Source organism: Serinus canaria, chromosome 6 (assembly GCF_022539315.1).
Source record: "Serinus canaria isolate serCan28SL12 chromosome 6, serCan2020, whole genome shotgun sequence".
Taxonomy (NCBI): Eukaryota; Metazoa; Chordata; class Aves; order Passeriformes; family Fringillidae; genus Serinus; species Serinus canaria.
This window is the reverse complement of record NC_066320.1, coordinates 23,611,654-23,639,493: the sequence shown is the minus strand read 5'-3', so window position 1 is coordinate 23,639,493 and position 27,840 is coordinate 23,611,654. Positions and strand designations below refer to the sequence as shown.

Below are 27,840 nucleotides of genomic sequence, written 5' to 3'. Positions count from 1 at the left end.
CACCACACATGTCCACCATCTGAGCTTAAAAAAAAATCAAAGCAGTGGTAGTGGAGAACATGCAACATGCCAGAGCAGTAGTAATAGAAACCAGTTGTTGAAATGCTGTGGAAAGAGGAGGGGTACAGTATAGTTCCCTAAGTCACACAAATGTCTCATGCCCTTAAACTTCCTGTGAAATTGACAGTTGTTGAGAAAATTATTTTTGTGAGAAATACAAGAAGATGGCCTTTAACTCTAGAATGAGGGTAGTGTTCAAAAACACTTTCAAAAATCCTTCACTGTGGCCTTGATCATTAGCTAACACTTGCTGTGCCTCAGTTCCCTCATCCCTACTAGGACTGAGCCTGTCAGGATTTAAAAAGCGTTCGGACAAACAGTCAGGAACACGGTGGGGTTGTCATGTGCAGGGCCAGGAGTTGACCCTGTGGGTCCCCTCCAACTCAGTATACACAATGATTCTAGAGAAACTAGTACCACTTCTGGGCCACTTCTGGGGAAGGATGTAAGCAGCTCCACAGCTTTTTACTTGTGCCAGCTTGGAGCACGAAAATGGGTCAGCAGTTCCGAGATCTACTCCTTTGCTTTGATAAGAACAGTACACGGGGTTCCGTGTTTCAGCTGCTTTCCTGACTTTCAGGCACGACCACCAGGAGGTCAGAACACATCCGAGAAGCAAGATGAGCGCATTTCCTCTCCGTCCGCCGTGCCCGCGGTCCAACACCATCTGGGAAGCTAATGGGGGAGCCGACCGGGAGATCAGACAGCTCGCTGCCGCCCGCCGGGGTACGGCTCGGCTCCTAGGGCTGGCGGGGGTGGCCTGAAGGAGGAGAGAAACGACGAACCAGAGAGCAGCGGCAGCCCGGGCGGGGCGGGCTCCTGCCACGAGCCGCGCGGAGCCGGAGCCGCGCCGACAGCGCCGGTGTGCGCGGAGCGCCCGGAGCGGGGCCGCCGACACGGCCCGGCCCGACACGGCCCGGCCCGGCCCGGTGAGTCTGTCCGGGGGCCCGGAGCGCGCCCGGGGGTGCGGGGGATGCGGGTCGGGACGGAGCGGAGCGGCCGTGCGGGCTGCCTGCGGCGGGTCGCGTTGGAGTGGCTGTCCCCCGCTTCCTCCTGACGGGGTAACTTTTTGTGTTGTGCGTGTTCTCCGTCTCGGTTGGTACCGGGGCACCGGCAGGGTCGGGCCCCTGGGAGGGGCTACTGCGCCCACCAAAGTCCCTGCAGAGCTTTGGGCATCCCTCTCCCTGCAGCTGAGGCGGGAGCCGGACGCGCCGGGCGGCGGGAGGGCGGCCGCAGACCCACGGGAACTCGGCGGGACCGAGCCGAGTGAATAGAGACCTCTCGGCCATCGGCCTTTGCTGGTGACACAGCCCATGGTGTCCTGGGGCCAACGCTGACCTCGGACATATACAGTCCATGCAAAATGCATCATTGAGCCTCGCTTCGTGTTTGGAGTTACACAGCATGGGTTTAAAACTTCTTTCTTCTGAGATACACAACATCTCACTAAAGAGCACAGAGAGAAGGAGTGAAGCTTTCAGTGGATCTGGAGGGATACTTTCAGTAGAGCTGCTCTTCATGTGTGTCGACGCATGTTTCTGAAGGTGGCCAGCAGGTATTTGTAGCTCAAAGCAGAGTGAGCCAGGACTGTGATACTGGAAGTCCGTGAGCTATAAAACTAATGTGCAGAACACAAGCCTTACTGGCCTTTGCGTCTTCAGCTTGCCAGTGTCCCACTGAAGCAGTTCTCTTGGGAACTGCCATGCTAAAGTCCTTCAGGAAAATAGGACACGTTGCTATTGGCATCTCTTACGTGGTCAGGCAAGATGAGCAGTCTCTGAGTGAACATTACTATTCATATGTTTTTAATGAGGGCTGCAGGCCTCATCCATACTCTGTGCGTTTCCTTCAGGCACAAGTGTTTGCCATGAGCTGCCAGGCAAGGACCTGAGCCACCATGGAAGTAGCACTTGGACAGGAGAGCTGCTGTAGTGCAGCTATTGTGTTGTGTGAGGTTTTTTAGTTTGGTTTGCTGATGATGGTAATGCTCTTCTGCAGCTCTGACTAAAGTGATTCTGGCCACCTTCATAGCCATCTGCTTTTAAAGTCAGATTTTCCTTGGAATAAGTGAAAGGGGTTCTCTCAGTCCTCAAACAAAAGTAGAGCATACAAATTAGGAATAAAAGCTTCAAGCCTTCTCTTCGAGTTTGTTTTCAGTACAATAGATGTTTCATGCTGCTTTCACATGGGAACTGCGCATATTAAGTGTGATTGCCACAGATGTGGAGAAAGGTGAACTGATTTCCCAAATTCAGAGAAGAGTATGAGTACTGGGACCAGTCCTGAGGGTTTCTTGGCTCCCAGCTCTTGATGACACTATCTTTTGCTTGCATGGCTGGTGTGTACAGGACTCAGTGATCTCTCTGTGTCCACACTAGTGGCATCTGTAAGGAAGAAGCGTCCTGTGCACACCAAAGGCATTGAACTTTCTTATCAAGGGCTCAGGTGGTGGCCCTTCACCTATCTTCCTCTTTTTATTGCTTAGAGTATTACTATATACTAAGAACACCTTATTTTTTTTCCTTCTTTTTTTTTTTTAACCCTTCTTTTTTCTCCTCAAGTCAGACTAAATAACCCTGGTCAGGGACTGAGGAATTTGGTTCTCCTGAATAATTGTTTTGGGCCATCTGATGACTAGGGCAGCCAAAAGCTGCATGTCCTGCTCCTGTTTTGTTTTCTTGTTGGTGCTATCCATGGCAATAAGGGCTCCTGGGTGTCTCTGCATGATGTCTCAGAGGGATGCCAATGCTTGTGATTCTTCTTGCATGGCAGTGACTAACACGGGAAAGGAACCTGATCCACAGAAACCTAACACTGGTGTTTCACAAGCTGATCTCACTAATTTCTGAGTTTGTTTTTTAAGTGAAAAGGTATGGTTTTCCAAAGGACAATTTTAGTCTGGCTTTTGCAACCTGTTGACTGTGGTTTCAGTATCTTGGTCTTGCCTGCAGATGAATTAACAGTGTATGAGCTCCATGAAGAGCCTGCCTGAGTCTCCCTGCTGTCCTGTGCTGTCGTGTCCCGCTCGCTCTGCTCTGCCGAGTTGCAGTTTCAATCCATAGTAATGGTGCAATGGAAAAGGAAACTGAAAAAAGTTTCTGGCTTGTTCCTTTAGATCCCCTTTAAAATGGACTGTTGGGTGGGCCAGCTTTTTCTCTCCCAAGTATTATTCCAATCTATTTATACTGGGGAAAAAGCAGGTTTGCTGCCAGGCAGCATATTTTCCATCGGCACTTGTAATTGTTGGGTGGCAGAGAGAGGTAGAAACTCTGGTTTCCAGGCTGGAGGGAGAGAGTGTGGCCAGGGTGTGCATGGGCAGCATTGTCATGTGCCCAACCATGAATTCCAGGTTTTGCAGGGATGTGGGCTCAGCTGTGTAAGCAAAACCTTCTGCCCGCTCACTCCTTGGCGGGCAGGGAGGCAGGTGGCCAACCTTCAAGCAGCTTGAGGGATGGAGAGCTGGCCTGAGGTGTAGCTGCAGCAGGACTCTTTTTATAGCTTGTTTATTCTTACACACACACACGTGGGCCATGCAAAGCTGGCTGAGCCAACCTTGACCAGCAGCTAAACAAACAGGTTTTACTGCCGTGACCTGAAGGCCAGATCAGCTGCTGAGCTTTGCTGGAGCAGGGTCAGCTTTCATTTCTGTCAAGGAGAGGAGGCTCTCATATAGGGCTGGCTCAAAACAAGCATTGTGCTGGGCTGCTCAGACTTCCTCATGGAAGCAGTGTTAAGAAGGCTTATGCAAGAAAAAGAGGTGATTTGAGGTAGCCAGCGTGGCTTGACTGAGGGCAAGCCAATCTGGTGGCCTTCTATGATGGAGTGACTGCAATGTTTGGCAAGAGAAGACAGATTAATGTAACATACCTAGAATTCTCTAAGACCTTTGACATGATTCCATATGACATCCTCATCTCCAAATTGGAGAGAAATTAATTGGAAGGGTTGACTGGTCAGTGGATAAGGATTTGGCTGGATGGACACATCTAGAGAGTTGTGGTCATTGGCCCTCTGTCCAGGTGAGAGCCAGTCGTGTCTCTCAGTGTCTTTAATACCTGGATCAGTGGCATAATGATATCAAGTGCCCCTCAGCAGCTTTGCAGATGACACGCAGCTGAGTGGTGCTGTTGACATAACAGAGGGAAGGGATGGCATCCAGGGAGACCTGGACAAGCTTGAGAGGGCCCACAAGAGTCTCAGGAAGTTCAACAAGGCCAAGTGCAAGATGCTGCACCTGGTTTGGGGCAACCCCAGATATGAGGACAGAGTGGGAGAGCTCATTGAGAGCTCATCATTCTCCCTGTGGAGAATGATTTGGGGTCTCTCTGAATGAAAAACAGGATCAATGCAGCAATGTGTGTCCACAGCCCAGAAAGCCAAAGGTGTCCTGGGCTGCATCCAAAGCAACATGGCCAGCAGGTCATGGAGGGGATTCTGCCCCTCTGCTCCACTCTGCTGAGACTCTACCCACAGTGCTGCATCCATCTCTGGGGTTCTCAGCACAGGAAGGACATGGAACTCTTGGAGCAAGTACAAAGGAGGCCACAAAGATGATCATAGTGCTGCAGCACCTCTCCTATCAAAACAGGCTGAGAGAGTTGTTCAGCCTGGAGGTTCTGGAGAGACATCATTTTGGCCTTCCAGACCTTGACTAACCCATAAGGCTTAGTCAAGGTCTCTCCAACATCTACAAGCAAAGTTGAGGGAGACCCTAACTTAAACTCTCTCTTTTGAGATATGAAATTATCTTAGCAAGTGAGTTGTATGTCCCATAGAAGCAGTTCCTGCCCAGCATTTAATAGCTCCTTTCCTCCAAGCAGACACACCTGATGTAGCTCACTGGCCCTGAGCCACCATGAGACCAGACACCGCAGGCCCTGAGGGTTTACAAATATCCACTGGGATATTACAGTGCAGATCCAGACCTTTGGGGCTTGGGGTGTCTTTCTCCTGTGTTCAGCAGTCTGTGCTGCTGCTGGTGGTGTTGTGGCACACCAGTTGAGCAGAGGCACCAACAGCCCTGCAAGATGGGAGGGCTGGGCAGAGCCCATTTGCCCAATTTGGCCTCACAGTGGTAGATGGAAACAGAGAAGTGAAACTGTACACACTGTCTGGTCAAAGCAGGTACGTGGGAGGGAGTGAACTGAAGGAGTTCAAGAGAGCAAGGATGTGTCAACCTAATGCTGAGCCCTTAAAATGGGCTTCAAGCTCAGTTCAGCCCACACTGATCGTTTCATCAGGCTTTGGACGAGGACAGTGGGAGGGTTTGAAGTGGTGGTAGCTGGAAATGAGAGTGGTGCATTCCTCCTCCCCAGCCCATTTGTGTGCAGATGGGGAAGAAGAATGTCTCTGTTCTCTGCCTGCAACCAGCTTGTTTGGTCTTCTCCTCCTCCTGATTGTTTCCTGTTGCATATAAAATTTCTTCACTTCTCTATCCTAAAATATTGTAGTTTATCTTTTGCGGTTCTGTGTTTCACATCTTCCTGTGCTCTTGCCCTTGCTTCCTGCCTCTTCTGTTTTCTGTTTCTTCCATAAGCTCTGTAAACCCAACTCCCCAAGCAAGTCTTTCTACCTTACAAGCTGCTTACAGAAGCTAGATGCCTTTTCTAGACAAACCAATCCCAGACAAAACTGTCCCAGCCCTTGCACTTATGCAGCTGCTCATTTGACCCTAATCCATTATAAAAGGAGAGTGCTGGTGGGTGAGGATGGAGTCAGAGGAGGGAAGTCCTTGCTTGCCGCCACCCATGGGAGAAGCAGCGTTTTAGCTCTTCCCTGATCACTTCAAACTGATCATTCCTGGTCTCTTGAGCTTTTATGATCATTTTATTAGGTAAGGGGGTGAGTTAATCTCTCTTTTAATCAATCCATAATTTAGATAACTGCATTATGTACCCATCTTCTGCCTGCACTTCCTCATTCATTCTCTGTGTTTTGCAGACTTCCTGGCTGTGCTTCAGTGGCGGGTGACTGAATTTAGTCTTCTCTGCATCACGGTGATTGTAGTAATGCGAAGTTTAATGAGCACCTGCAAAGCTGTGTAGCAGGTAAGTGCTCCAGGGGTCATTCTTCCTTCCAGATTTGATGTGATTTAAAAAAGCTTCTTGATGGGCTCTCACTAGGAGATCTTGAGCCTTGCAGCAGAAATGCTGAAAGGAAATTGGTGTGGCTCATATTTTAGAAATGTTCCCAGCAGTGAGGTACAGACAGCTTCTTGCAAAGCAAAAGTAGCAATGTTGTGAAGGTTTAATTTGGAAATGGCTTCAGTGGGGAAGCTCAGTGTTAAAAGCCTCTCCCTTTTGGACTTTCAATATAAAATTGGTCTTACCTGACTGCTTGGTACAGTTGAGATCTAGTCAGAGAGTGATAGCAGAGGGGAACCAAGGGTCTAAAGCTTTGCTGACATCAGTTACTAGTGCATTTTCTGCTGCAGAGGAGAACTTGCCAGAAGTTCTCCTCTGCAGCAGAAAATGCACTAGACTGGGAAACTACTGGAATTCCCCTCCTTTAAGTGTTAGAGGGAAAGCAGATGCCTGGAAGTGCCTGGACAACTTCAGATGATCAAGGGTGACAGCAGAGGCAGACAAAAGGAGATAGTGCTTTCACAAGCCAGCAACGAGTGGAGTTTTCATGTTTGTATGAAAACCCATAAAAACACTGAAAGGAGAACTGGGTGAAACCAAGATGTCTGGCAGGGCTGCTCTGCAAGTGTGTGACAGGAGGCTCTGCGGGTAGCAGTGGTGGGAGTGCAAGAGCTGGAGCTGATGACAGAGGGAATGTCCTGCTACAGCTCTGAGTACCTGTTAGCTCATGCATTCCACGTGATTTTTTTTTTTTTTTTTTTTTTTTTTACTTATTTATTCTGGATCAGTGTTGGGTGGTGTCTGTCCCCTTTTTCCCATCACAGAGTTCAAACAGCTGCTCTGCTCTAGCAAAGCTGAGCTCAGAGAGTTCCCTGGCATGCTCCTCCAGCCAGCCCCGATCAAAGCTGTGAGAGCTGGCCCACTGCCATTCTCCTGTGTGTAAATGAAGCTCTTTCTCTTTTTCCTTTCCATTCACCATGTTTCATTATTATCCCTCCTCCAGAGGCAGGTTTTTCTGGCTGATCTAGCACATTATTTGTATCAGCAATATTTGCCTCAAGGTAGAGATGCTTTTTCAGCAGGTATATGAAAAACATCTGATGCATCCCACTGCCATGTATGTGGCTCAGAAAAACCAAGCATGGTGTTGGCAAGGATGAGGACCATTGCAGCCAGCTGTTGCAGACTTTAAGCCCTGCTAGGCACAGTCTCAAACTCATTGGGTTATTCTGGTTGCCTGGCAAAGGAAAACTCTTACTGTTCCTTCACTTTTGAAACCAGGGAAGAGCACGTAGAGAAGGTTCTTGTGCCTGAGCAGGAAAAGGGACATGAGTTATAAGGTGTCAGCTGACCCACCTTTGTAACCAACTCATCTTTTCCTGGGTTGCTTCTGGCTATGGTGGATGCTTTCAGTTGAAAAGGTAGAGTTTGTGGTAAAACCCAGAAAAATCAATGTAAATCAGCTTGAGAGTGCTTTGCTTTCTGCTCTTCCAAGTTGCAGAGGGTTTGGTAGTGAGTGGTGAGTACCTGATGAGGAATGGGAGCAAATGGTTCCCACGCTGTTTGCAAGGAGGTAGAGTAGCTCCCTAAGACAAGATACCACCTGCCTGTGCCAGGATCCCAGCAGGGATCCAAACAGCTTGTTTTGGAGAAAGCACATGCAGTAATAAGGAGACTTTCCTGCAGGTAGGGGCAGCTAAGCAGTAGTCTAGACTGCCTTGGGAGGCAGAGATTTGCTGGAAGCTTTTCAGAACAAAGTAAACAGAGACTTGCCAGAAAATCATCCAGGCACAGTGTAAGCTATGCGTGTAGGCAGAGAGAAGAAACTCTATTGCTTTTTCAGATCTCTTTTTCCTCCTATTTTTTAAGCTCTTGTAGAGTGTTAACACGTACCCGAGGCAGAGCTAAAGAGATGTTCTCAAGCTTAAAATGTCACACTTGATGTTCACACTATAATGCTTCTCAGAGGGGCCTGGTGTTCTGTATCTGCACCCAGAATGCTTCAATCCTAATCTGTGTCCTCCTGGATGTTCAGGTGCCTTTCTGCCACTGGTTTCAGAGGAGAATTTGATTTCTAAAGCCCTCTGGGGATTTATCAACCAAATACATTGGGACTATTGGAAATGTGAGGGAAAATACTTGAAGTTTCAGCAGCACACAGACACCTCTGCACTGCAGATTGCAACTCATTCATGGTAATTAAAACTTGCCCTTATCTTCCAGTCTTGCAGGAGCAAGAATGGAAGGGATGTCTTTATTTTGGGTAGCTGAAATCCATCAGTTGACCCTTCCCTCCTGTAACACACAATGACACAAATTATCTGGCACAGTAGGTGACTTGAGAGCAGAGCTCTAGTGTGATCCCACCTAGTGAGCTACTTTCCTCAGCTCCCACCTAGCTATGCTCAGTCTAAGAATCACGGCCATGCTCTTCTGCAGCCAAAATGAAAAGATGGTCTGAAGGTGCTTGGATTATGTTTATCCCACCTTCCTGTTGACTCATAGCTGCATCGTGCTCTTGGAATAGGTGCAGGGCTATGATCTCACACGCTGACAGAGTTACAGCAGAAATGTCGACTGAAAGTGATGTGTTTGTGTGCTGAGGCATCCACAACACGTGCTCTCAGCTCAGCCTTGTGTTTGCTGCTAGTCCTGGACGCTTTGTGAAGCTGGAGGCTCTGCTCCTTGCTGAGCTCCTTGCCTGCTGCAGCAGAGGGGGTCTTGTGCCTGTGAGCAGGGGCCCCAGCTATGACTCACAGCTCCCATGACGCTGTAACTTAGCCTTTAAGTGAGCCGAGAGGCTGTCCCTTGGCTTTCAAACAAAGCCTTCCTTTGTTGTGCTTAGGGTATAAAGAAAGCAACTGTATGTGCTCACCCCACACATCCCAAATGAAAACCACGTGGCTTCACAACCTTAATATTTGTGTGTTTGATATTTCTGCTGCAGCTCTGCAAGTTACATCGCTCCTTTACCCTTGAGTCTTTTTAGAATTTTTCCTCCCAGCATTCAGTTTAGAAATCCTTCAGCAAAACAAAGAGCTTAGAGATGTTTCCTTTTCTTGGTAAGAAGAGGGGACTGAGCAGAGAGCACATGAAAATTATTAAATATGAGTGCATGTGGCAATACATTCCCTTGGGTGAAAATGGCTCTGGGTTGGTGGCCACGGGTGCTGAAAGAATGAGCTTCATGGAAATATGGTAGGGAAGTGGGGCAGTTTGTTTTCTTGTATGACTTTGCTTTCTTCTGCTGCTTTTTTTTTTTTATTCAAACTCATTTTGAAGAGCAGGATTAGCCAGAAGTACTCTGCAGCCAACATATTTTTGTGCATGCGTCTGCCTTGGCAGTTTTTAGGTTTATGGCAGGTGAGCCAAAACTGGGATTTCTCCTTCCCAAAGCATTTGTGTTGTTTCTCCTGATCTTTTCTAGAGTCACTAGGTAATGAAGTAGGAGGGTTTGATTTTTCCTCAGAGACTGTGTGCAATGCACAGTGTCTCTGCTTAGATCAGGGAATCATCTTGGTGAGGGGCAAGGAAAGGGGCAATGCAGTAAAAGTGCTCTTGTTCTCTCTTCCTTCCACACCCTCTACCCATCCCTGCAGGGGCTTTCACAGTCGGTTGGGATGGGTTTTGTTTTTTAGTTTATTTAAAGAACTATATTGTGTTGAAAAAAAAAAGCTGGAATTTCAGTCAACAGAATAAAGCATTGCTTTTGATTTCTGTGATGAAGTTTTGGCAACAATAGCCAGCTTTTAAATACAGTTCTTTCCTTATTGTTTGAACACAAACAGCAGTGACTAGTTAGCAAAACAATGGTCCAATATCACACAAACCTTCAATCCCATCCAGTGGGTTTGGGTCCTGTTTAAGCAGATACTCGGGCCTGCAGGTTTCCTTACCTGTAAGTGTGGCTTTGTAACTGAGTCAAGACTGTGATGGAGTAGAAGATCTCAGATCAGCCAAATTCCCAACCCAAGATGATAATTTCTTTTTGCAGTGTCTCAGTGTGGAAGTGTCTGGTGACTGCTGTGCTTTTTAAGTGCTCATTGTTCATGACTGAAATGGGACTTCATAGTTTCACATGTAAAATGTGATCACACTGCAAGTCATGTCTGAGCCCTGCCAACATCCACATGTGCTCTTCTGAGATGTGCTGCAGTGCTGTATCCCTGCTGGGAAATCAACTTTCTAATAATGCTTCCACCAATTATTTTAATACCAAAGCATTTGTTCCAGTGGGCGTACAATTAAATTGAATGTACAAGGATGCATATGCTTACCACAGGATGAGGAGAGCCAGAGTGACCACTGCCCAATTTAACAACACTGGTGTGGGGCTTTTCCACCTTGCTGAGAATTGAGTGGGGAAAAGGAGGGCAGATTTAAACAAACATCTTGGCAATTGATCTCTTTCTCTACCCACCACCTCTCCCTGAGGTGACTGCCAGGTTGGACCCATGAGCCATGGCTGCCTCACGTGCAAGGAGCTCTTGTGTGGCTGAGGGGGTGACAGCCAGAGCAGGGCCCAGCAGGAGCACCAGGTGGAGGCCAGAGAGGATCTGTGCAGTGACAGTGCTCCATCCATTGTGGCTGACACTGTCAGGCTTTTGGTGGAGCAGCGGGGGTGTTAGTCCATCTGTGCTGATGAAGGATTGTGCAAGGGAATGACCAACTGTTGCCCAGGCTCCCATCACGTTGGGTTGGAGGAGGAGAGTGCTGATAAAGGTGGTAAGCTAAGGAGTTTTTTCTTTGCCTCTGTCTTTTCTCCTCTTAAAAATAAAATAACCCAAAACTAACAAAACCCACAAAAATTTGGTTTACTCCAGTTGTTTTCCTCACTATTAACAGACAAAACCAAACAAAATTTATTTGGCTTAAAAACACAAGCTGTTCCTGGCTGTGGTCCTACTACAACAGCTCAATACGTGGGTGGGAGTCACATAACATACACACTTCCTACCTCTGCCCTCCTGCCTCTCCTGCAGCCAGCACTAGGTTCCAATTTGTAAAACCCCTTCTTGGCCACAGCAGAGGGAACCCATTGCACTCCACAGATTGCATATGTCCTGCTTGTTGACAAGAGCTGAGCTGGCTTGCACAGTCAAAAAGCAATAAAAACACATTCAGGCAATGAGCAGGATGCTGAGTAACACATTCCTCATGCTGTTGGCTGTCTCCTGGTCTCCATGGGCACCCTCTCTTGGGTCCAGCCTTGCAAGGAGTGAACAGTGAGTGCTTTGGGAACATTATGTGTCTCTGTGTTACTCATTACTTGTTAAAGCTGCCTTTAATGGTGGCTGCTGGCTCCTGGGGCAGGAAGAGGATCATGTTTTGATTAGTGTTTTGATTAGTGGCATGATACCTGTATGCACTGAGAAACAATGACTTAGAAATGGGCCCAATAAATCCCCACTTGATCATAAAACTGAAAATCTGACACGTGCCACATCTCTTTGGGTTTTGGAAAAAAACCCTAGAAGGCAAATAGCTCCCTTTGAGCCAGGAAAAATACTTTGTACTGTCTAGGCTTTGGGGTAAAGGGGATTTTATGGCAACAGCTTATAAATGCACCTGTGTACAGTGATAGCTGAGGCAGGACAGGAGTGCCTCTGAACATCCTGAGTGCTACTGCAAGAAGAAAACAAAGAATCCATCCTACTTGTACCTACAGTGGGCACTGGAATGTTGGGGGGGTTCAAACTGCAGCAAGGGAGACTTAGCACGGCTTGGGAAAAAGCTTCCTGGTGGCAAAGGCAGTACATGACTGGAAGACAGGAGAGAGACTACCTGTCTTTCCTAGGGCCAGTCAAGCTCTCCTCTGCTTGGAGAGAAGCTGACAGTATCTGCTTCCAGAGCACTCCCAGTGCCCTTCTCGTGCTCATTCCCCCCGAATCCGCCTGCCCGTGGGAAGGAGGGCTATCTAGTCCTGTACACAGGATGAGCATCAGCATTTCCTTGGAAATACCTGATCTGGTGACCCCCAGGAGGAAAATACTGTTTCCAGCAGTGCACAGCAGACCTGTTGGGCAGGATGTCCGAGGCAGGCTGCTTGACTGACCCCGTTGGCACTGCAGCAGGCCTGGGACAGGATGTCCACGGATATTGCGAAAGGCTCATGTTCTCAGTCAAACAGCAGAACAATAGCTGTCAGGCAAGTGGCCTTGTCCAACTGCTGTGCTGTGGCCAGGCAGCTAATCTGGGGTGTGGCTTCCAGGCATGGTTTGGAAGGCAGTTGCTCTGCTATACCTGACTGCCGTAGTCCTTTGCAGGCCAGTTGGCTTGTGCTGGTTTTAAATGTGGTTGTGTTACCAGTCTCAACATCCAGACCCCTGCATGTATTGTACCAATACATGCTAATGTACCAATTCCTCATGTGTTGGTGGATTTGGTCCTTCCCCACTTGAGGCTTTGGTAGAGAGCCAAAGACAGAGCCCAGTCCCACCTGTCTGTGCTGAACCAGCTGTGATGGTGCTGGCAGCTGGAATTCGGTACTTTGTCTGTAGCACTAAGTGAATGCTGAAAAACAAGTCAGAACATGAGTTAGAGCAGCTGTGGGTGGCACTGTTCTGTCCCAGTTGAGATCTCATCCCCCTGATGTCCTGCACACGGCTTAATTCATAGGGGCTGAAAAAACAGCACAAGCTGATGCTGCTCAGGCTCTGAATTGGATTTTTATCCCTTATTTTCCTGTCTCAGGGCTGTGCTCAGGAGATAGGAGAGCAAGAGCCTGTGTTGGGTGCACTGTCCTGTGTGGGTGTGGGGTTGTCTAAGAAACTGCCTCTGTCCAAGTTTTGAGCAGTAACAATAATACTGACATGCATCTCTGTAATTCCCATTTTTCTGTCATTGGGCAAGTTTCTTACAAATCAGAGCTTGTAGTACCCACTAAGAGAAACTACGATTTCTTTCAGTGGCAGCTGGATCATATCTGTGAATACCTGCAGAGGCGGCAGTGATACTTGCAAATTGGAGAAGGATATGGTGCATTGCTAAGGGCTTTCAGCAAACTTTTATTCTTTACTAGACCTTCACATATGCAGCAAAAGCTTTTTTCAGACTAAACATTCAAAGGCCAGAAGTTAATTTGTTCACTGTTGTACAGCAAGAGAAGGCATCACAGAGCTCCCAGAAGCTCAGCCACGAGGAAGCACAACTGGGCTGGGCCTGAAACCCCTCAGACTGAGGTTCACATCTTCCCAGTAAGAAAGTCCCAGGTTTAGTGCCTAGTTTGACCTGTTAGTCTCTGCAGTCAAAACAAGTAGCAGAGTCCTTTCCAAACCTCAAGAACCTTCCCAATAAGAGAGTCAGAAATCATATTTGTTCCCATGAAAGTTCTGGTTTCGAAAATTTGGCAGCTTTCAATGAAAAAAGCCTCCCAACCAGCTGTATTTTCTATCATCTACTTGAAATGCCTCTTTTTTTGCAGCCTACCAAAGCAAAACACAATGTAGCAGCCACCTTTCCTTGCCTTTTGTGTCAGCCAGACTGCAGGAAGCAATCGAGTGTGTTGTAAGTGCTGTCTTGGCGTGTTCCAGTGTAGTACTGAACTGCACTCAGTGGCTTGACTTGGTTTATTCCAATTTAAGAATCAAAGCTTCAGCTCACTGCTGCCTGGTTTATTGCTGAACACCAGCCAGAGCATGTTTTGCTTACCGTGATTCAAAATTTAGAGGAATGAAATAAAAAGTAAAGCTGCATAAGGAATATGAGTAAAGAAAGTTCACTGTTAATGAAAGGGAAATACTTTCCCTTGTCTGCAGAGAAGGTGGAGGGTTTTCTGGGCTCAGAGCACATGAGCAGCCTGCAGAGGCAAGCTGCAAGCTGACATCTCTTTCTTCCCTTTGCCAGGCTGAGCAGAAGGCTATGCTAAAAATTAGGAAATGCTAAAAATTATTATCCCAATTGCAACACTCCTCCCCCTAACTTTCCTCTCTCTGCTCAAACATCTATGAACTAACATTACACTATACAGCCTACAAGCCAAAAGGTTCTGAAGCTGCTATGGAAAAGGGTGTGAGGAAGGCTTAGAGTCGTCAGAAATTAAGCACATGTAGCTGGAAGGGACAGGACATTGTTATGACTTTGAGCATCATTATTTCCATGAAGGACTTTGCTGCCCCTCAGGGAAATCCCCTGTGACAGGGTGGCTTGGGAAGGGGCACACATTGCCACGGGGCAGCAGCTGCTCCACACAAACCCTCTATGAGCTCTGTGATGCTCATAGAGGGTTTGCAGGTGTGGAGGAGAAGAAGCTGAATGTGGAGCTCCTGCTGCCTGATTCTGTGAAGGCTTCTTCCTGTGCTGCTTCCCTTTCCTTATGCTGTGCTACCTAGAACTGTGCTCCAGGCAAGCCAAACATCAGTAAATTGTGCAGCAAAGGGCTCTTAGATCAGTTAGGGTGACAGCTGGCCTCCTTCTTCTGGCTTCAAGGCACCAACCTGAACTGCATGACAGCAGCACTATCATTCCCCTTCCTCTTTTGAGGCTTCCTGCATCATCCAGGACCTGCTCTGGAGCTGATCAGGATCCTCCAGCTGGGGAGGCAGCTTCAGGTTTGAAAGGATGAGACCTAACCTGCCTGGGAGCTGAGGGTGGAGTGCTGTGGGTGCTCTCGGTGGACCCTTTGAACATACCAAGTGCTGCAGGATGCAGTTGATTGTTTGTAATCAGGCAACAGACTGATCAGCTGTTTTTATCTCTCTGAAACCTCACTCCCAGCTGGAGGGTGGGATGGTGTCTGCCCACTCACTTCCCAGGGTTGTGCAGAGTGGTCATTAACCTTAAACTCAGTGAAGCCCCTAGTCACTACAGCAGTGAGTGCCACAGAAAAGCCCAGAACAAAACGAATTCTAGTGCCAGAGGCAGGTTTGAACAAGTAGCATCACATGCTGGGCAGTGAGCAGAGACAGCTTCACATCCAAGACAGTGAGGTTTCACATAGCTTGGCCCTTCTTCATTTCCCAACCAGCTTTCTTTGGTCTTCCTGCACCTTTCCCTGCTTCGTGCCCATGGGAGAAAAGAGGGGTCTCTGCATTCTCACCTGGCCCAGGGAGCAGAGCAAGGGCTGCTCTGGCTGCTGGCAGGAGTGGCTTACCTGTGACCACAGCACTCTCTAGGGGGTGTTTGGAGCCCCAGGACTGCCAAAAGAGGGTCTGCAGAAGGTAGGTAGGATGTAAGCCTGTTACTGAGTCCAGATGCTGTTTATACTCTAAATGGGAAAAAGCTGTTGGGGTGAGAAATTCAGAAAAGGTTGCAGATTGCTTTGAGAATTTGCTATTTTAAAACTTATGAATACCTTTTATTTTTTTCCCCCATATTTGAAACATTGCTAAATTTGATGCATAGATTGAAAAATTGCCATTTCTCTTTCTTGGTCTCAAGCTTGGAAAGGTTTGGACTCTCTCCCTCTTCCCCACACAAAAGCTGTCTCAGCCTCAGCAAGCATAAATATTTTTATCAGACTTAAATAGCTTGGGCTGAAGTTAAAAGCAAGGGAAAAGAGCAGCTTTGTTATGGGCAATGCTGGAGTGTCGTAGCAGGCAGTGCTACTGGTTTCACCTGTATTATTGAGCCTTTCTTATTAGCCAGGAAAGCTGTGTCTGGGAGGTGTGGGAATGCTCTGCCATACCATCCTGGCTGCTGCCAAGGGCAGGCTCCATTGATTTTGGCCACTGAGCAGCATTAACCTTAAACCTTAACCGAGGTTAATGTTTGGCTTCATTTTCTGGAGTGAGTAGCTGCAGTAGCAAAAGGGCAGTTTTGACCAGCAGAACTTGCTCTAGGCTGAAAACAGACATGCCTCTTGCAAATCAATGTCATCTGAAGATCTTGTCACTTCCAGTTTCCAGAGGCTGATGCCTGTAGTGCTTGCTGAAGGAAGAGGTTGCTGCAAAATGAGCTGGGGTATCCTAGAATGTCAGTGTGACCCACAGTGAATTCAGCTGAGCCAGCCACTGAAGGACCTGGGGGTGTCTGGCCTAACCCCTGCTGAGCTTTGGGACAGGTAACCTGTGGCAGCAGTGTGCCCATGGGCAGCTGGGCATGAGAAAGAAGATCCTGAGGAAGCTGACTTCTTTCAGCCTTACACACATCAGAAGTAATGTGGTAACAGTAAAATATTTCATCTGCAGGGACAGTGGTTTAGCAGAGCAGAGCAGTGAGGTCATCCTGGTCAAGACTGCAAGAAGGAGGCACCTGGCACCTGGCCATGTTATTTTTAAGCTTGGAAGGCACACGTGGTCTGCAAGAGGGTAATACTAAGGAAAGGAACTCACCAGCACTTCCTGCCCTTCCCCAGCAAACTGATAAAGCCCTTTGCAATGCAGGGCGACCCCAGTTTATTTTAAAAATGTAGCCAGGCATGGAGCTCACAGAATAACTGGAACACCCAGATTTGGGCATTAATTCAGCTTTAATTCATTGCCTGATGAATTAAAGAGTTAATGTAAATGTAAAAAAGGACAAGATAGGGCCACAAACTATTTCCAGAGCAATGTCTGCATAAGAACATTCATCTATGCATGTGCATGGGATCTAAAAAAAGGGTGGCTGGTAGATGTTACACAGGGAGGGGCATGGAGCATTATCCTGAGCACCGTGTGAATTTTCTTGCTGCTTGGACAATGCATCTCAATCCTGTTCCCTTCCCTTGTTATTCCAGTCCCAGCCCTCTCATAAGCAAAGATGATTGTGTGCTGAAGGATACAGTTCCCGTGTACAGTAACTGCTCACACTGAGGAAATGCAGGTTCCTGCAATCAAAACCAGCAGTTTGTTGTGCAGTTACAATAACAAGGTCCACTGGGGTGGATCTATCTTTATTGTGTGCCCTGTGGAGGCATAAATGAGATAGCCAGAGATATTTTCCTTCTTGCCCAGATGCTGGGACAACAGGATTGATGTGGCACCAAAACATGCTGGGTTCAAGCCAGGAAGGAGCTATTCCAGGGGGTGGGAATTACAGCCCTGAGCCCCTGGAGCACACAGAGTGCCTCACCATCTCTTGGCTCTCTGTGAAACAGCTTCATTCCCACAGCAGAATTACTTAGGAATGAGATTGCTATTTCTGGTCTGATTGATGAAGTATGTTATTGGTAGACTTTATTTCTGTAACAGAAACCCTTCTCTCTCAAGCACTTTTGAGGCATTAAAGCAGCTGCCCTAAAATTTCCCAGCTGGAAGAAGAAATATCCCTGCTTGTCCATCTTGTCCTTCTGATCTTCCTGTGCTAGGACTGAGAGGTGATTTTGCTAGAATGGGGGACTGGCGAGCTTCCAACATCACAGCAACAGGTGACAACTTCAGAGTGTACTGCCCTGAGCAGGCACTTGGGTTCTTGATAGTGATGCCAGCCCTGCAGAAACAGAAATGCCAGCTGGGAGGAGACAGCCCAGGCTTTAGGCTGAGCACCATCTGGCCCAGCCCTCTAGGAGGCCTTGTCACCACCAGGCAGAGACCCTGGTAATGGGACCGTGTCCCAGAAAGTTGGGAATTAAATCCTTTCATTGTGAGCCCCATGGCACAGAAAGCTTTATTAAATGTGGGGTTGGAGCAGCAGAGCCAGTAACCATAAAAAGCCACCCCAAAACACCCTAGTGGTCTCAGCCATGCCAAGGGCCTGTGCAAGGGGTGACACATGGGGCTGTTGCTGGCACATGACTGGGATGGGGCTCACAGCCTTGCTGAGGTCAGTGCAAATAGGAGTGAGCTGGCTGCAAGCACAACTGTTAAGGGGTGCTTGGGGGAGATGGCTTAGATCAAAGCCATGGTGTTTACTAATGTCCTCCACAGGTCAGTAGTGTAGTAAGCACCAAAAATAAGCATGCTTTTAGAACCACTGGGCAAAAGGAAACCCTTTCCATTTTAGCAGTCTCTGTCTCTGCCCTTTTTCTGGGAACTGCCATCAGGAGCCATCCTAGGGGTCAGGAGGGTTTGCCACAGCCTGATCCTGATGGTGCTGAAAGGCAGGAGGAGCTTTGCCTGTAATGCCTCCTTAGAAGCACAAAACTCTGCAGGCTTGTTCCCACCCAGGTGCAGCTCACCAGCAGGGCAGTAAAGGTTGCCCTGATGCAGGCAGACTGTGTGGGTTCCCAGACATGCTTAACATGGAACATAGCCAGGAGAGACCTGCCTATGCACTGCCACATCTGAAATACTTACTTCATGTTGAGGAAAAGCAGTGCTCATCTCCAGTCCCACTTTTATCCAGCTGGGGAGGTTCTGCCTGCTTACTTTTTTCCTTTTCTGTCCAGGGAATTTTAAAGGAGAGGCAAAGGAAGGACGTGCCCTCCCATACTGCCCAACAGCATCATAGTGGGTTGACAGCAGGAAGTGCCTTCAGAGTTCTGTTTTTCAGAGTTCATTTGATAAGAGGCACTTTCATCCTCACCACCAGCTGATAAAGCCTCTTGGGAAGGTTGGTTGATAACTTGCAGAAATGGGTGTGCACTTAGCAGTTTCTAGATTCAAGCATTTTTTCCAGGGCTGGAAAGGATGTCAAAGTTCTTGTTGCAGTGGGGAGTTTGTTTCATATTTGTACTTGAGGGAATATATTCCAAATCATGGGTCATTTCACCTTTCTTTCTCTTCCAGGGAAGGAACTGCCATGCCCGTGGGACTCTTCCGGGTGTGCCTACTGGTGATCACAGCTATTGTCAACCACCCGCTCTTCTTCCCTAAGGAGAATGGCACCGTCCCCGAGAACACAGAGGAAATCATCCAGAAGATGAAGGAGCGGGAGGAGAGCCTGCGGCTGGAGCAGTTGCGCTTGGAACAGGAAATCGCAGACCAGGAAGCCACACAGAAGGCTCTGGAAAAGGCTGCAGTGGTAGCGGAAGAAAGCAAAGAGGAAAAGGTCCGATGGGATATGTGGACTGCCCTCTCCATGGTCATCTTCCTGCTGATCGAGCTCTGGAGGCAGGATTTCCAGGAAGGGAATTGGCAGGACATAGGAGGAGAAGAGGATGACATGGCAGTGCTGGGGAAAGCGTTTAAAGGAGTGACCTTGCCCAACAAGGCTGTCCTGGCCAGCTTCTATGAGAAGCGTATCCTGGGTACCACTGGAGACATGGCCAGGATGCGGGAGATGGTGGAGGGCTTTGCAGATGACCTGCTGGAGGCCTTGAGGAGCGTCTGTAACCGTGATGCTGACATGGAAGTGGAAGATTGCATGGGTGTAGGGAGCATGTATGAGAACTGGAGAGTGCGTAAACCCTTCGTCTGTGATCTGATAGTGCCTTTTGCTCCCCCGGAGCCTTACTGCTTTCATTGCCAGACCTGGTGCTCTGGTGACTCTTTCCCCCCAGATGAACAAGGTTATGGCACTATCAAGGTGTGCAGGGCAGATGAGGATGTGACGGGTTGCATCTGTGACAAGACTAAACTAGGGGAAGATATGCTGTGCCTTCTCCATAGCCAGGTCAGTAGTACCAGGCCCAGCAGTGAGATGGAAGACCTCCTGTGCTTCAAAAATACTCAATATCTGGATGCCGACCAAGTCATGAAGTGGTTCCAGATTGCTGTCACCAAAGCGTGGAACAGAATCTCCCACAAATATGAATTTGACCTTTCCTTCAGCCTCCTGGACTCACCAGGAGCCCTGAAGATAAAATTTAAATCGGGGAAATCGATTGCCTTCAACCTCACCCCTGTGGTGCAGTATGAGAACTCTGACGTTTACTTCATCTCCCACTTCCCTCGGAACAGCCTGGCCACAGATGTCCCCTCCAGCACCCACTGGTTCCTCACCTTCGCAGTGTACGAGAGGAGGTTCATCCAGCTGGTCTCCAAAACACTGCCTGCTAATGCCTGCCATGTCAGCTGCCTTCAGATCCTCTCCTTCCTCCATGGGAAGCAGTGCAGCCTCACAGGTCCCAGCGGGCTCACCAACTACCACCTGAAGACAGTGCTGCTGCATCTCCTGCAGGCGCGTCCCAGCCAGGACTGGGCCCCAGAAAAGCTGGAGGCCCGTCTACAGGACATGCTGAAATTCCTAGAGAAATGTTTGCAAGAAAAGAAGCTTTATCACTTCTTTATTGGCAATGGGAAGGTACCAGCAGAGCTGGGTTTCCCCATCATATTTCAGAGGGCTGAGCCTCTCAACCTTTTCCGTCCCTTTGTGCTACGCAGGGACATTTACAGGAAGATGGTGGACGCGTTCCACGAGATGCTCAGGAACATGTCTGCACTGATAAATGAGTACACGGTGCACAGTCCCCTTGCACACACCAATGGGATCCGTAAGGAGCCCCTTTAACCAAAGCCAAACTCTAAGCACAAGTCCAGAGGGCAACTTTCTGAAGCCTCCTGGAGACAACTGACTTTGCCAGTAGAGCTTCTTGTCTGGAGCTGAACCAGTCCTGGGCCATGGTTCCTGCTGAAAGGAAGAGGCTTGGGGGGGTGAATAGGGAGAAACTGGAAGATGTGGTGAAGTAGGTTTCTGTTCCACTGCTGTGCTTGGTTTTATGCAGCTAAGAATATATTTTTTCTATTGTGCCTCAGTCATGCTACAGCAGTGGTGAGCAACAAATATAAGTAATTTATTCAGATGCCTGCAATGCAAACGGGGGTGGGAGTGTGATGGTGGCCAAATACTTCACTTCCTTCAGAAGGAGCACATAAGAATAGGGTGGGGGAATCAGAGACAGGATCTTGGGATCAAAGGAGTCTGTCTGCTTTCAGACAGCAAGAGTTCTTTCACCAATGGGAAGTGCAACATAAGTCTACATGCTGGTGTGGAGAGGAGGAGGGTCATGCACAAGATCTGGACTGGATGGAGGTCCTTAAATAAAGCACAGCTTCAAAAGGGAACTGTAGTTAAAAAAAAAAAAAAAAAAAAAAAGAAGAAGAAGAAGGAAAAGCCTTCTGGATTGGACTTGTAACTTAAATGGCTTGTCCTGTCCTTCAAAAATACCCCTGCACATTTTTTTCTCCTATGGGAGGATGTAGCAAAGCAGGGTCTGTGTCTTCAGACCATTTTATGCGAGTCTTCCATGGTAACATGGCTAATCGTTTATATACCTGCCCATTTTGTATGGATCAATGAACAGGAACTTTTATTATCTTAGATAAAAGAAACACCACTATTGGGTTCTGACATTTTGGGTTGTTTGTTTTCCTTACCTTGGGGCACCAAGGCATGAATACAGCCTAGAGAGAAAGGAAAAGAAGGGCTTGAATTATATCATCTTTGAAGGTCCCTTCCAGCCTAAATTATTCTGATTCTATGACTACTGTAAGTTTTGCTTCCATAAAAAAAGCAGTTCTCCAAAATTATCCTGTAATGAAGCCAATCTCAGAAGTCTGGTAGCAGGAGTGATCACCCTCCAAATGAGAGTGTGACTCTCTGCACATGGTTTTAATTAGGCCAAGGCCAGCAGGGAAGGAAGGGATGAAAAAGATGCAGATATAGTAGATCTGGGCAGTGCAGCTTGCAGCTGCCTTGTGATCCATGTTCTGTTCCACATATGCAGGCAAAAGCTACTTTATACATTCTGTTCTTCTCAATCATTTTAAAGACTGCTGCTCTGAGGACCTGCACTAGTAGACTGTAATTTGCTGAGCTGGGAGTGCAAAGGAGGAGAGCTGCTGCAGGATTTCAGGCCAGAGGAGAATCTTGAGGCATGTGCTAAAAAAAACCCCAACACATTGTGGAAATAGAAATGCCTGAAATCTCACAGGAAGCATGTTAGAGCTGTGCCAGTGGGCTGCCCAGCCCCAGCAAGGTGGCTTTGTTGAAGGAGAGGACTCAGGAGATCCTCACCCTGAGTGAGGGGTCCAAACCAGGACCCCAGTGCATAATTGCTTTATGCTAGTCCCAGAAGCCTGGCCACCAGTGCTAGGGGCCTTTCCTACCATTTTCTCACACTAGGATTCCCTGTAAAGTTTTACACTAGGGCTTCCCTTAATCCTGTTTACTAGAGAGTGGTTGTTCTGTGAGGTAAGACCCATCAGGGATGCTTTTACCATCACTCCACAGGTCCCTTTTTATCAATCCTCTCTATCACATCAGAGAGAAGATTCAGTGCTGTATCACTGCTGGGAGCAGCACACAGCATGAAGCTTGTTATCCAGTTGATAAGCAGATTCTCCACAGACATGTCCTCTCTTCCCTTATCCTGGTAAAAACTGTTTCATCACCTCATTGGTGTCTGCTCTTTTCTGTCCTGCCACCACTGAGGGACACTTCACACACAGAGGCAGAGGAAGCTGTAACTGCTGTCTCCACACCTGGTTTATAAGAAAGCACAGATGGTGACAGAGCTATGCCCAAAGTGCTGCCTCCCTTGGCTTTTATTACCACAGGTAGTTAAGTAGGGTCTCTGAACAAAAAGTAAGGGATAGGTAGGAATGGGGGAGAAGAGGCTGGTGGGTAATGATAGTAGGAAGAAGTCTTGGATCATCAGTGCTTGCTTCAGCATCCTTGGTGATGAGTGCCTGGAAGACTGCCAGGAGAGCAACAGGGCAGGACTAATTGCTGACGCTAACGCGTGCTGTAAATCGCTGGCTTTCCTTAGTACAGCCAAGAAGACTTTCCCAGTAGGAAAGAGAGCGGGAGCAATCTCAAGGGCCGTGGCAAGCAGGTAGTGACAAGCAGAGGTACAGGGAGGGGGGGGGTCAGTACTGGAGCCTGGAGGCTGCCTCAGAAGCTGTGTAAGTCATTGCAAACCCAGGTGATTTTCCATTTTTACCTGCCCAGGTTTACTGCAAAGTGCCTGTAGCAGACCCAGCTTTACATGGACTGCTGGCAGGCAGGTCATCCTGGAGCAGTTGTGGTTGGAGTTGCTTCTAAATGTGCTCCCAGCCCAGCCAGAGAGAAATTAGAATTTCTCTGCCATTTCCTGTCAGGAGTCTAAATTTAGACAGTCCAAAGAACAGAAACAAATTTGTGACCCAGGTCTCTAAGGAAATGACATTCAGAGTTGAAAAATAACTTTTATATAAGGTTGAGCAGGAGAACCATGAGAAGAAAAGGCTGTTGAACAGAATAAGGTAACTCCCCTATTAAAATGTCAGAACAAAGCTTTGCAACACCAGTTGCAAAGGGCTTGTAAACGTGCCCAAACTCGTCTTTACACAGCCCCAAGCACTGCTGCTCAGACTCAAAGGGAACCTGAACTGATAAGTTTATTGAATCTTTTGTTCTTTGTTTTCTGTACTTGTATGCTTGTTCTCTCTTATGCCCAAACTGACCCTGATATTCCCACAGGGTTTAGTTGAACAGAAGCTGGAGCTGAATCAATTTATGAATTTGATTCCACTGAAAGCAAATTGCTTAGCTTAGTTTTCCTACATGCAATATGCTCATTTTGCCCTGAGCACCTTTAAAGTGATCTGGTTTGTGCATTTAGGCTGTGAGGGGACCCACTCATACCTGTTGAGGGGAAATGTTATCTGTGATTACATGCTGTGCTTCAGTCAGCCTCAGAGTGGAGATGTTCCTTGCAAACCAAAGGTACAGACATGTCCATCAGAGGAGAGGCTGGTACACAGTGTTTCTTTGGACCACACCTCTGCCGTGGTACAAGGAGGCCATGATGTGAAGCACATCATTCCTTGGACTTCCTTGTCTTTCCTGGATCAAATCTTTGCCCACCAAATACTAGCCTATTAGTAAAATCCCATGCTCACATTTCACAAAGTAAGGTTTATAAGACAATTCAGTTCCATCAGCTGTCAGCGAGTAAAAATGCTTTAAGACATTTTAGTGTTGCCCATGGGCAGTTCTGCCTTGACTGAAATCTGGGTGGGTAATCATAGGAAGCAGCTTTAAAGGATGGGAGTAGAACTGAAATTTTGTGGTTTTAAGTGAAAAACGTTCTTTTAGAACCAAACTGCTTATGGCACCTGAGTAACAAACATCTCTTTGGCAATGCCTGTGTCTCTGTGAGAAATCCTAAGGAAAGGTAAACAGCCTGTCCTGGACTCTCAATACTGTTCTTGCCCTTTGCCAACCAGGTGAATTCAACACATAAACTCCCAAGTGCCTTCCACTGGTTTCCAGCCACTCCCTGAGCCCTCAACTTGTGGTTTTAATATTTTATTACAGGCTCTGTCAAAGCAATGGAATTAGTGGTGGGTTGATAGTAACCACTGATCCACAGCATAGCCTCAGGAGCCATATGCCCTTAGAAAATGTCTTGGTCTAAGGTTATTATTGCTGTACAGGAGCTGAATGTCTTCTAAGGGGTGGTGTTGGGTGTTCACTGTTAAGCAGCCACAGAAAAGAGTTTCTCTCTTTCCAAATACAGGTATATACAGGGGTATAAAGATGTAGTTCAGCAAAATGATCCAAAAAATTATCCAGTATTCAAGCAGCAGGATTTGGTGTTTGTTCACCAGCCGTTTTTAATGCAAAGTCTTTGCAGTGTTATCTTTGTGGTGAAGAAATGAGACTTTAGGCACCTGTAACAGCTTTGCTGCTGCTCAGTGAGGAGTGGTCTCTCATAGGATCCTACCTGGTAAATAGCTTTATTTATTACTTGTCTTTTTTTAGAAATGAGAGGGGTCTGTGTGTAACATGTTAGCTCAGAAGCAAAACTGTAGTATAGAGATGAATCTTGGCAAAGCAGCCAAGATGGGCAGTAACACCAGAACTCTCCAGACTAAGGTCTTCCTTGATGGACAATGCTGTACTTCAACCGCTGCTTCTATAGCAGGACACTGTTGAATTTGTATAGATCTTCTTATGCAGCTTTATTTATAATAAAGGAAGTCTTGTACAAAATCTAAATGAGCATGAAGTCTCTTTTGTTTCTAGTTCCCTGCAAAATGTTTCTAAGAGAGAAGGAAGGACTGGGGATGTTTCCAGTGTGATGTCAGCACAGGGAGCCCAGCAGCAAGAATTCCTGGAGAAATGATTCCAGAATAACATGAACATAAAGTGGGATAGCTATTCCAGAATAATGCCAGGGATGTCATTCCTCTTGAGAATATGAATCCACAGGAAATCAAAGTAATTATTCTGAATATGTCTGCCCAAAAACACCCTTTTGTGGCAAGCCCTAAATAATGCTGATAGATTTTGCCCTTATGGGCTGAACAAGAAATCTCCTGAATTTCCATTTCACCCAGAGGAATCCTCTTTACCTGCTTATTTTATGGGTATCCACAGCCAAGTTCAGCAAGCACCCACACCCTGCTTAACTCCTTTGCCTGGTTTAAGGGAATGGCACCTTCTTGTTAACATTCTAATATGCTCTGGCTCTGGAAGCACACCCAGGGCTAGTCATTAATTCATATAATAAAAGCACCACTGTTTCCTTAGCAAAATGTCTTCCAGCCCCACAGAATGCCATGCACGCTTTTACTAACTCTGCCTTCCAGTGCTCACTGGGGCTGAATCACCACTGTTAGGTCTGAGAGGCAGCTGGCTTTAGAGCTGCAGCCCAAATCTACTTAGCCAGAAGTTAGAATTTCCCAGGGTCAACCACATATTGCTGGAAAGGGAATTCTGTAGCTCGGGATCATCAGCAGTCTTGGTTTGGTGCAACTTTGTTAAAACAAAACAAAAAAAAAAAAAAAAAGAAAAAACCCAAACCAAACAAAAATAAACCCATCCTGCTTCAAAGCTATCTGACTAGCTCAGCAACATTTTCTCCATTGAGCTCTTAACTTTCTAGAACACTTTTTTTCTTTGCCTCAATTTACTGCTTCAGTGTTGCTGTGGAACATAAAGGGTAACACCCCTAAAAAATCCTTTTTCAGAAGGGCAATTGGCAGATTTATGAACCATGCCATGACCATTATTACAGTATTATCTGTCATAGAGTAAGCAGAGCAGAAAGAGAAAGCCACCCACTAGAGATTGGTTTTTAGCTTAAAAATTTATCTAATGAATTTTTACCACTCATGGCGTAGCTGTAAGCAAAGACACAATCTCCTTTATTTCAACCAGGCAGAAATACCTGTGCTATAAAAAAAAAAAAAAAATAGCAAAGCAACCTCAGAGGATATGGTACCTCACAAGCATGCTAACATGGATTCAGTAAGGTACCAGCAGGGATCAAACTGGTAACACTGGTCTCAGAATGGGATACTGCTCAGGATTTGCCCACATATTGAAAAGGTTCCATCCACTCTGCTCAACTCTGCATCATGGTTTGTTGCTTGCAGGACTAAAAGTTAACACAGGTCTGTCCCCAAGTGCCACTGGCACAGGATCAGATTTTAACTTACATATAACTGGATTCTCTTTGTTTGTGAAAAGGATGTCTCAGGGTGTTGGGTCATTGGATTCAACCCAACATGTGAGCTGCTGCATCCCTTCCAAGTAAAACTCCAGGCAGTCCTGTCTTTTTCTGAAATAATAAAATTCTTATGGCAACATAAACTAGGTTATTTTTAGCAGTCTGTGTTCACACATCTGGGCCAGAGGGAAAGAAGGCCTATGCTTTCATCTCCTTCCAAGTAGCTTCTGAATCCATCAAAGAACTTTCACTCAATTTGACAGAACTCAAAAAAACCTATGATGATCTTTAGGCAAGCAGGCAAAGGACAGGAGACAAAGACTCTCATAATGCTTCAAAAGCACATAAAAGGTATTTTAAATATTCCCAGTGCAGTAAAAGGTAGTCTCATGTCTTCTTTGACCTGAAGAAATATGCTGTGAGAAAATGCAGAGTTGTGTTACTGCTTCTGCTGCTCTCAAAATGATCCACCCAACTTCGCAGCAGAGCCTTAAGAGAAGATATATGCAAGCAGTTATTCTCATCAAATCTATTGGACTAGTCTGGTATCAAAATAGAAATCTGAGCAAGCCCCTGCTGTGGATCAATTAATGTTACAATGTTTTTCAAATGAAACTTCATTTTCCAGTTATGTTACATTTAAGGGTGTCACCTGAGACTCCTCAAGCGCTGGAAGTAAAATCTCTGGCTGCAGAGGCAGAGAACAAAGCTTCTCAGTCATTATTCAAAGGCAGCACCTCTGCAAATAAGGGCTCTGAGTTTACAAGTAATTATAAATTTGTCTAGCTAAAACCAGAGCTCACCCAGAATGTTAGAGGAGGAGGAGAAAAAAAAAAGACATTAGCTTTATTGATCTGCTGAGGGGGAAGCACAGAAAGTGCTGAGGTGAAACATTTAAATACACCCTGTTCAGATATTTGAGTGCCTGTAAAATATCTGACTGTGGCACTATGTCAAAAATTATGCTCAAAAATAAAAATAAAACCAATGAAGTTCTTAAGGTGTCTTAGGCACTCTGCAGGAAAAGGAGTCTATTTCAGATGTGAAACTACCTTCAAATCTACTAGTGGGCTCACAGCCATTCACAGTCTCAACTCAAAGATTTAATGATGTAAGGAGACAAGATGAAGTTTCTGTCTGCACTGTCCTACTTTGCAGAAGAGCCATGACACTTATAATGCCATTGGAAGTCCAATTAGGCACCTTTGTGCAGACCATCCAACATCCAGGATCCAACACAAAGCAATACAGTTCAGGGGCAGAGCTAGGCAGGTCTGGGATCAGTAACCACGGTGCACACACAGCCCAACTCTTCAGTCACTTCACCTCCCCAGGTGCATCAAGAAATCCATTCCCTGGCTCCCGACCTTCAGTCTTGCTCTCTAGCCCTCTGCTGGGAATCAGGCAGCACAGAGGGATTTCCCAAATCCTCAGGGAGATGGTATGTACCTTGTGAACATGTTCCAGATCTCATCCCTGCCTGCTCACACCAGGCAGGGCAGGGCAGGGCAGCCC

General features: G+C 47.0%; 1 protein-coding gene across 2 annotated transcripts; it reads left to right on the top strand.

Moving 5' to 3' along the window:
* Nucleotides 1-912: 912 nt before the first annotated feature.
* On the top strand, nt 913-24,754 carry ITPRIP (inositol 1,4,5-trisphosphate receptor interacting protein). Of its 2 annotated transcripts, none has more exons than XM_050976026.1 (3): nt 913-989; nt 6,001-6,107; nt 18,731-24,754. In XM_050976026.1, exon 3 carries the CDS (start codon nt 18,744-18,746, stop codon nt 20,391-20,393), a length of 1,650 nt encoding a protein of 549 aa, XP_050831983.1. In that variant the 5' UTR covers nt 913-989; nt 6,001-6,107; nt 18,731-18,743; the 3' UTR covers nt 20,394-24,754. The 2 variants fall into 2 exon arrangements, with proteins under 2 accessions (XP_050831983.1, XP_018766171.3); XM_018910626.3 differs by lacking the exon at nt 913-989 and adding an exon at nt 5,462-5,893.
* The last annotated feature ends 3,086 nt before the right edge of the window (nt 24,755-27,840 follow it).